The sequence below is a fragment of the Clarias gariepinus genome, chromosome 28 (assembly GCF_024256425.1).
Source record: "Clarias gariepinus isolate MV-2021 ecotype Netherlands chromosome 28, CGAR_prim_01v2, whole genome shotgun sequence".
NCBI classification, from domain to species: domain Eukaryota; kingdom Metazoa; phylum Chordata; class Actinopteri; order Siluriformes; family Clariidae; genus Clarias; species Clarias gariepinus.
Genome location: NC_071127.1, coordinates 2777428 through 2787745, shown reverse-complemented (window position 1 = coordinate 2787745; position 10318 = coordinate 2777428). Strand labels below are relative to the sequence as shown.

The following is a 10318-nucleotide window of genomic DNA, read 5'->3' as shown; positions in this document are numbered from 1 at the left end:
GGAGGAAACGGGAGAACCCTGAGGAAACCCACCGAGCACGGGGAGAACATGCGAGCTCCATGTATAAAATCGGAGGGAAAGAAATTACATTGGAGATGTTGAGTTTATTATGTGCGAACATTTTTAAGAGGTGCATCTTCCACAAAAAGAAATTGGTTTTTTAACTGTTGCCCTTAAAAGTAAAAAAAAAAAGAAAAAGAATGCATTTGCGGCCTCTGCTGTTCAGTGTTGAGAATAACAGCACAGGGTCACTTTCTGTAATATCGAAGTAATCTAACGATCTAAGTCCAGCCTTTCTCAGTAACACCATTAAACGCTTCCCCAACTGATCAGTGACTCCTCATTGCCTTCTACTGTCCATCGTTCTTGGAGCAGAGACATCGTATCTCGCCTGACGTATATTTCTTGAATGTGAGCAGTACACACTGGAAAGTCCCACTTTTATGCCATTCCTCACAGAGTCCCATCAGGTGCTATTAAGGTTTCTTTGTACAACTCCTCGTCTGTTAATTAATACTACCTCTTTCCCCCCCTCCCCTCCTCTCATGCAAATGTCTGGATTATGTCTGATTATTACACTTTTGCTGTTTTCTGCTGTTTATCCACACTATACCTTTCCCCACTGACGTTGATAATTTAATATTGACCTCAACAACAAATTGTCTGCTTGCTTTTGTTCTCCCTGTGCTTGGTGGGTTTCCTCCCACAGTATGAACACACAGAGTAGCCTGGTTGAAATGAATCGTGGTGTATAATTGGTGTGCTTGTGCCTTGAGCTCCCTGGTATGGCCTTGGTATAGATAAATGAATGGATGTGTGATCCACAGGGCATCTTGGAGCATTTAAGTGTGGTGTGTTAACTGGATTTCATCACTCACATCAGGGTTTAAAGTAAATTTTTACATTTTAAATTCTCTTCCTTAGAGAAGTCAGACATTCAAGAAGAAATAATTTTTAACCATAAAACACATGATGATCACAGCTGATTTTCTTTATTGAGATAAATACAATTGTATAATGTAATAATACTAATAATATGTTAAATATTAAACTGCAAGATTTACAACACCTGCAACACAATGCATAAATCATAACATCAAATAAATATACTGTATATGGCAACATAATGCATCATTTTTATTATATTATTGTTCATAAATAGAAATTGCACTGATGAATAAAATACGGTAATAAAGTGACAAAAGCTGCTCTTCGCCTAAATCATGTGCAAATGTAAATGGACCACAATCAGTGAGCTTTAACACTGTGGAACACTGAGAAGGGTTAGAAACCACACTATTAACACTACAGAGGCTTCATTGTTACTAAAGATTTATCCATTAACAAGTTAGTTATAATAAACACTCGATTTAAAACCCAGTTAGTGACTATAGGATAAGGTAATACTGTAACTGAACATACTGTACATAGCTGATATAAGACCTTTAATATGTCGCATGTGTTTAACGCAGGAGCCTGTGTCCCCAATTCTAAGCCGTCTCCATGGCGATCCAGTTGCTTTGAAAAATAAGAATGGAATTATGACAATGTGTGTGTGAGAATTCTTAATCACATTCAGAAATGTTTAAAAGGCAGCAGGACTGAATCGTTGGTGCCACAATCAGGGATTCGTCTTCTCTCTCTCTCTCTCTCTCACACACACACACACACACACACACACACACACACACACTTCCATATCAATGTGTGTGGTACAAGTACAAGTGTGTAGCAAAATGCAAAAACGTAGGCTTTCCCATCATTCAGCTAAAAGATGTAGACGTGATTTGATTCAAGTGGTTTGTCTCAATGCTAATAATTAGGATTTGATGAGTTCGACTGATTCGTATGAGCCGAGTGAGTCGTCCCATAGTTAACAAATGCAAGTGATTCGATTCATTTAAGTGATTCGTCCAACAGTTAACAAATCTAAGTGATTTGACTGATTCATTTCATAGTTAACAAGTACAGGTGGTCCACTACTTACAAACAAGTCCCCTTCCAAGACCACGTTCCTGAGCTGCATTTGTTGTCACAATAAGCCTTTGATACAGATATATACAATGTAAAGTATACCAATCGACTTGAATAAATCTCTGTCCCCTTTCCCCACACTGCCATCATGTGGCCCAAAACCATAACCGTGCCTAAGGAAATGAATCTCACACAGCGTTTCTACACCTTTAAATCCCAAGGGGATTCCAGGGCGCCATTTTGTCCCAGAGCTGTTTTCCACTGTATTGGACTGTGAATCTTGTTTGAGGATTTTCAGAAATTGGATTCACCATCAGGACACCTTTACAGAACAAACATCTATTTATTTTATAATACGTGAGCTACTTCCACGATTCGTTTGCATCTACGAAATGTTTGTAGAACCGCGGTCCGTTTTTATCTGCAGAAATTCGTAACTCGGATTTTCGTAAGTTGAGGACTTACTGTGTAAGTGATTCGATTCGTCTTAGTGATTCGTCCGATAGTCAACAAATACAAGTGATTTGAATAATTTGCCCCCATAATTAACAAAGGCAAGCGATTCAATTCATTTCAGTGATTGTTTTTTACTGTTTACCAACTGATTCAAGTGATTCATCCCAAGGTTAAGTGAATCGATTCATTTTAGTGATTTTATCTCATAGTTAATAAGCATAAGTGATTTGATTGATTCGTCTCATAATTAACAAATGCAAGCGATTTGATTCATTCCAGTGATTCCCATACTTAACAATTGTAAGTAATTCAAATGATTTGTCTCATAGATTTAAGTGATTCATCTCATAAGTAACAAATCTAAGTGATTCGATTCATCTGAGTGATTCGTCCCATAAGTCATAAATATAAGTGATGTGATTCAAATCCAAGTGATTAAATCACTTAGATTCATTCCATAGTTAACAAATCTAAGTGATTTAAGTGATTCGTCTCATAGTTAACAAATGTAAATAAATTACAAAAAAGTGATTTGATTCATTTCAGTGATTCGTCTCATAGTCGACAAACATAAATGTTTCGACTGATGCAGTAATATGTGCCGCAGTCTCAGGTGTAAGTGATTCGATTGGTACCGAACAGTTCTCTATCTTCTAAATGCCACAGACACCGAATCATCAGGTCTACACACTGCGCTCACGTCTCTAGGTCCGTCACCACAACATTCAGGGAAAAAAGTGGACACGGGTGCCAATACTTAAAATAAAATAAATAAAAATACATTCGGTGGCGGTGGACCTGATGAAACGGCAGCTGTGTGTGTGTGTGTGTGTGTGTGTGTGTGATGAGAAGGGGAGTAATGAGATCCTAGACTGTGGCAGTGAGAGAGAGAAAGAGAGAGAGGCGAGGATCAGAGCCGTGTGTGTGTGTGTGTGTGTTGTGTGGAGCAGAACAACACACACAACTGATCCCCAAGTCTCAACACGACATCATGACTGTTTAAACACAAACGCAAGCTGCCAATGTGTGTGTGTGTGTGTGTGTGTGTTGAATAAGATTTAGCTGTGATTATTTTGGCTGTTAATAACACTTCCACCAGGGGGCGCAATGTGGATGGAGTCCAGGATCGGCCTCAGGACCTGACCGAACGGCCTGAGAGAGACAGAGAGAGAGAGAGAGACACAAACAGAGAGAGAGAGAGAGACAGAGAGAAAGAGAGAGACAGAGAGAGAGAGAGACCGAGAGAAAGAGAGAGAGACCGAGAGACACACATGGAGAGAGAGATAGAGAGAAAGAGACATACAGAGAGAGAGAGAGCTGTTATAATAATATTAATATTAATATTAATAATAATAATCATAACCATAATAATAATAATAATAATAATAATAATAAGTCACGGTGTGGTGTGTATCCTGAGCTTTGCTCCTGTTCGTCTGATCTCTAACACAGCTCTGGATCTGACAGTGTGTGTGTGTGTGTGTGTGTGTGTGTGTGTGTGTGTGAAGTGTTATGGAATAGAGCTTCACAGCATTTATTCTGGGACATTTCATCAGTTTCCGTGTGAGAGAAGTGTTTATTATGACACAGAGGGCCGCAAACTCACACCCCACAGGGTAAATTTAGAGCCGCGGCGTCGCCTCTGTCACAGACCAGAGCGCGCTCGAAGACATCCGTCTACATCTATAGAGAAAAAGTCCATCTTTAAGTGTGTGTGTGTGTGTGTGTGTGTGTGTGTGTGTGTGTGAGACGTACGTGGATAGCACTTCAGACGGAAGGTCCGTGATGTAGGAAGGAATTTTCCGTCCTGTTAGAAACTGGGCCACTTCGTTGGAGAAGGTGTTGCAGTTGTGCTCAAACAGCCTGTATCTCTCACCTCTACACACACACACACAGAAAGAGATTGGGGATGCATCGTGGCAGGAAGGAAGCAATAAAGGATGAAGGACCTTGACCGCTAACTCTATCTGCACAATTAAAACACACACACACACACACGCACACACACGCACACACACGCACACACACGCACACACACGCACACCTGTAGGTAGTTTCTCCAAGCGACGACAGGTAGTCCATGAAGATCTCCTCGTTTACCTCAGTGTTCCCCAGCTCCACCACCTTATCAGGCGGCCCCAGCATCGTCCCGCTCTGCAACACACACACACACACACGCGTCTTTACCTGAACTGTACACAACAAACACACTCACGAAGTGGGCGGAGTCAGGAGGAGTTTACCGGAGGGCAGCTGGAGATCCCGACACCACCGTAGAAGAACTCTTCTCCGTACACCACGAGGGATGTGTGCCTGAGACACACACACACACACACACACACACACACACACATAAACATACAGCCGCCATATAAACTGATATAAATATGTATTTACATTTAAGAAAGAAGTCTCCAGTGTCAGTGTCCTCCACTTGTGTGACAACTCACCAAATTCCATCAAGCTGCTTCCCTGGAACAGAAAATAATAATAATAATAATAATAATAATAATAATAATAATAATCAAACAGGAAGTGAGGTCACATGCTTCTAAATCATAGCCAGTGTGTTTGTGTGGGGGTGGAGCCTAACACCCGAAGGTGAAGCTTGTACTGATGAGAATACACTTTCATTTTTTCCACAGTGCTGCTTTTCTTCCTCTCTCTCTCACACACACACTCGTTCATTCCCCTCCTCCATCACCTCCCTTTCATTTTTATTTCACTTCATCCCTGACCATCTCTTTCCTCTTTTCTTTCAGTCCATTCTCCTGTTTTACTTTCATTTATTATCCTTCTTTTTTCCACCATCCTCTTTCTGTTTTTCTTTCAATTTATTTTCCAGGAATTTCCTTTTTCCAGTGCTCTCTCCTCTAATGCGAATTTATGCTATTTTATTACTCCTACTTATTTTATTTCCTCTCTTCTTTTACATCTTTCTTTCTTTAACTTTTCTTGTTGTATTACACACTCTCTCTCTCTCGTTTTTAGTTCACTTTACCCCTGTTCAAATTCAATCTTTCCTTACTTTTTCTTTTTTTTATTATCCTTTAATTCTTTCATGTATAATCCTTCTTTCTCTTTCTTTCCACCCATCTCTTCTTTCTGGTTTTATTAAATTCCTGCTCCATTATTTCATTTGATTTTCCCTTCTCTTCTCTTTCATTCATTCATTTCCTCTTTTTCGTTCATTCATCTTTTATTTAATCCTCTGACCTATTTCTCTGTTTTTCTTTTTTAAAATCCCAATATCCAACGCATTCTCTCTTTCCTTGCTTCATCCTTTTTTTTCTTTCTTTCTCTAACTCTCTGTTCCACTTCTCTCTCACACACACTCGTTCATTTTCCTTCTCCATCACCTCCCTCTCATTTTTATATTCACTTTATCCCTGATCAAATCCTTTTATTTTTTCTATTTTCTTCATATATTTTACCTCTTTTTTCAGAGATCATCATTTCTTTTCTTTTTTTGCCTAGGAGTATTAATTCATAAATTTTCCTCTCTTCCATTAATTCATTCTTTATTATTTCTCTAAATCTGTTTTTATTTCTTCCATCTATTCATCTTACTATCTACCCTTTTGCTGTATTATTTCACTTCCCTCCTCTCTTCACATCACTTCAGCCATTAAGCTTCCAAATCTCGCGAGACTTCCTGCATCCGTGCACTAAGCGAGTTCTAAATCTCGCGACATTTCCTGTGTCTGTGCACCGAACGCTCTCTAAATCTCGCGATACTGTGCGGTAGCGGCGTCTACAGCGCCATAAAGTGAGACTTTCCCCTCATTTAAACAATTCCCCTCCTGATGTTTCTTTAAATAAATAAACCATGCAGTGTTATAAACCTCATCTTAACACATATTATAGACGTATATCATATATAATATAACGATGACTCTGGCGTTACTCGTGAACGCGTTTAGCTTAGCGTGTTGCCATAGTGACCGTCCAGCCAGAATCCGACAGGATTAGCGTTACAGTATGCTAAGCTAAGATGAATAAGCAGAAAGAGGTGATGTATTTAGCGCTCACCGAGCATTATGGGACTGAGCTGGCGCGCCATTCCCTTGGACAGGTCGTAAATATACAGCTGGACTGGGAACGCTGTGCTGCTTTTATCCATTTTTCGCTTTCCGTGCTTTTTTTTTTATATATTTATTATGTTGCTATGCTGGTGATGAAAAAATGACTTGTCGCTTTTAGTTTCCGCATCACAAGGCCCGCCTCCTGTGCGTCCTTCTTGAGATCCGATTGGCTACTCGCGCTCGCTTTCTGTCACGCGATTGGAGGGCTCGGGTGTCGATCACGTGACCTGGGCGAGCTCTGTGTGGTGGATGGAAAATGGAGAAGCTTTGGTGCAAGCTTGACTCACACACTCGAGTTGACTCACACACACTTACCCAGGAATAAAATAAAACATACCTATAAAAGAAATTAGATCCGGTTGATATATGACTGCCGGCTAATTATTACAGGAAATCTGTATCCTAATGTGATACTGAGCTTCTAACTGTAGATGAGCTAAGCAGTGACGTGGCCACGGGCTTTCAGACATGGGGGAGCTGGCACCTTCTTGTAAGGGCTTCCTGAACATCTCGTCCCAGACCGAACATCCCCATGTGCTGTTATACAAAACCCCACTCTCGAGTTCACTCACTGTACAGTGTACAACTCATAAAATCACTCTGTACAACCGTGAGAAGCTGAAAAGCATCTCAACACATCACACCTCTCCGGGCAAGAATCTGAGGGGGTATAAAAAAGTTTTAACATTAGCATGCTACAGATATGGTCGCTTTCGTCGTACGTCCTACCTCAGATGCCTTAAAACCAGGCAGTAGAATTTGCTCCAGATGACGTATTCTCGATGCACAATATTGCATATGATGAAAAAGTCGAAGAGCATGCACTCGGTCAAGCTTCAGACCTGCCTCACCTTTTTCGGTCGTGGAGATGATGGGCGCTTCCACTGTGTTGCTTCTTCTCAGGGTCGTACCCATACACCCAAGTGTCCACTTTGTAAAGAGTGATTATTTGCTTGACTATAGACTTCTTTTCAATTCAAACAAGTCTGATCTGATCTTCAAGGTGTTTTAACCTACAGACCTTCTCCTCTCAGGATATTGTTTTTTGTTTCTCATGGTAGCTCAGTGGTAGGTTGGGGTTTAGTTCCCACTCAGTACCCATACCCACTCGATGCAATGCTGGTGCCAAGGGCATCTGGCGTAAAACCTGTGCCAAGTTGTTGTGTGGATCAGATCAACACTCAAATCAGACCATATGGAACCAACAACCAAGCCACAAACGTCCATCCATCTAGGAACCTCTGTAGTCCAACTAGGGATTGGATTTGATTATCATTATATTTATTCCCATTTTACATAGGACTTCAAGCATTTACACACTAAGGGCAATCTGGGTACGCCAATTAGCCTAATCTGCATGTCTTTGAACTGTGGGAGGAAACCAAAGTACCCGGAACAAACCACCAAGAAAGCGGAGAACATGCAAACTTCACACACACAGACACGAGGTGGGAATCGAACCTGCAACGGAGGTGCAAGGCAACAGTGCCCTGTGCCGTATAAACAAACTTCGAATACACTTTTTCTCGGTCATGATGTTTGATGTGTGCATTACTGGAAGATCTTGACTTGCATATTCATATTCTGAAATTTCCTTTAGAATCAATAAAGTATCTATCTATCTATCTATCTATCTATCTATCTATCTATCCTTTCTAGAGTATTTCACTGGTGTTATTCATTCCTTCTCAGCGAGCACTTTATCACAGTCTTGGTTAAAGCACGCTCAATGAGCCAAAGTGACCAAATCTTCAGTATTGGTCATCCCGTTTATAGTGTGGGCTCGTTTTTAATCAGACCTGTTCAGAAAAAAGCACTTTTTCTGCGTTCTTCTTTTTATTTGATGTGTTTACACAAGAGGTGTTTGAGTCAAAGTTGGACATTTGATTGTTCAGATTGACAGAACACAGTTTTAAGAGTAAAACCTCTAAATAATCCCCTGCTATACTAATGCCCTTATCCCAGCATGTCACTAGTGCTTGGATACCATCAGGGTAGAAAGTTAAAGGAACTTGGGTTAGTTAAAGGAATTAATTTAACGGTCCAAACATGTAGAAATGTGGAGCGAGGTTTGGACCGTACAGGGGATGTGGCAATAACTCTCAGACAAGTTCCTGTAACGTACAAGTGGTGTTGGTGAATGAGTGTGTATACAGTTCCCACAGACAGATGTCTCCTCCGCAAGTTGGTGAAGTTGATTTTCGAGGATCAGGCTTTCCACTCGTTGAACGTTCACGGGAAAGACTGCAGTGGGCTCCGAGCCACCTCGGTCAGGATCGTACATCATCATTATCACAGACATACAGCCTTCTTTAAAACATTTGCATCATTCAGATGATTTACTGCGGCTCAAAGTCTCATCACTGTACTGTGCTTTAAGTCTTCATTCAGATTATGTGCCATAATTTTTTATTTGTTTAATTCGAACAGAAACACACACACATATTACTTAACATTACAAGTCGGACATTCTTTCTTGAGGAAAGCCCCTAATACAAAGGGGAAACCATGTTAAACTTCACTTAGACATTAACCGGAGTTCAGGATCCAAACTGGGCTTACTATCCAAACGACACAAAATGCCTATCCTTTGCTTGACAAGAGGTTAAACTGTTGTCAGATGTTGATTTAAGCTTATGTTCTGTGTCTGAAAATAACTCTCAGTTTCGTTTTTATACAGCCTACTTTCATTTTTACTCAGACTGAAACAGAATGTTTATCTCGTTCCAGGGACTTTGGACGGCAGCCATTTGATTTCCCATAAAAATCCAGACTAGCAAACACAATAAAGTTTATATACATAACATTGTTTGGGGAAGTTTGGAACTCTCCACGAGCCTAGGCATCTGTCCTTAAGGCTAGACGTGATCAAGAAATCCCTAAACTCTAAACAGCGCAAGGTAAAACCCAGTGAGAGTGAGTTTTCTTATTTAAAACATTTATACTGTAGGAAGGAGAACAACGTCATGGAGTTTGACATGCATAAGAAAAAAAGCACATAAAGAACCAAATTAAATTTCTTTATGGGTAAGACGTTGGGATGTCTTCATTTTTCAAAGAGATGTGGTGATTTCCGTCTAAAAGAGAAGAAGCGACTGCCCAGACTGGGCAAAGAATGCAACAATGGTGCACAAACTTTAGGCAAATGAGAAGCAGAGGGCTTTGATTATGTACAAAAACAAAACAGTTCACAAGAACACAGTTGATTATAAATTATAGACACACATTCTATGTGTCTGTGTGCATGTACATTTTGTTGAATTTGCATGTACATTTTAACACAGCTTCTCTGACATTACTAAATAAGTATAATTATATATTATTATTTTCACATAGTTCTTACGATTGGGTTCTTGCCTGACAAACTCACTGTATGTTACAAATATTGTAAGCTGCAAGTACATTTAATGCTGTAAATCTATCACAACCTATCCTAACCTAGCTTAAACATGATCAAGACACTGTACATTCGCCTATGGCTGGGCAAAATTTTCAACCGCAAAGTCTATTTTATATAAGTTTATATGTTTAAGTATAAAGAACATATCTACAGTGTTATGCAACAGACCAAAAGCCAAGCTTTACCAAGGTTGCTAGTATACTTTTACAAATTTCTTTTAGCTGTCCTTTTTAGGAAGCTATAGGTTCTGCTTGTTTTTTTTTTTCTACCACTTACAAGAGCCCCTCTTTTGGAATTTACAAAAATAAGAAGTAGTACACAAATTCAATTTGTTTATTTTAGTTAATTTAGTTGCCAGCTCAGTCTTAAAACAGTTTAATCATCGTTTAATCCTTATAGTACT

At 39.9% G+C, this 10318-nt stretch overlaps 1 protein-coding gene across 1 annotated transcript; it reads right to left on the bottom strand.

Annotated features, from left to right (window-relative positions):
- Positions 1–973: 973 nt before the first annotated feature.
- Positions 974–6634, bottom strand: desi1a (desumoylating isopeptidase 1a). The gene is made up of 6 exons (XM_053490309.1): positions 6463–6634; positions 4881–4902; positions 4674–4743; positions 4475–4584; positions 4186–4308; positions 974–3582 (listed from the first exon to the last, which is right to left on the bottom strand). The coding sequence occupies exons 1-6, from the start codon at positions 6551–6553 to the stop codon at positions 3489–3491; spliced, it is 510 nt and encodes a 169-aa protein (XP_053346284.1). The 5' UTR covers positions 6554–6634; the 3' UTR covers positions 974–3488.
- Positions 6635–10318: the final 3684 nt, after the last annotated feature.

Excerpts from the sequence above, each read along its gene's own strand:
- desi1a (XM_053490309.1), bottom strand. The coding sequence starts at position 6,553 with ATGGATAAAAGCAGCACAGCGTTCCCAGTCCAGCTGTATATTTACGAC. Across the intron at positions 4,744-4,880 it reads AAGCAGCTTGATGGAATTTG|GCACACATCCCTCGTGGTGT; the intron begins GTGAGTTGTCAC and ends TGTGTGTCTCAG. Across the intron at positions 4,585-4,673 it reads GGATCTCCAGCTGCCCTCCG|AGCGGGACGATGCTGGGGCC; the intron begins GTAAACTCCTCC and ends TGTGTGTTGCAG.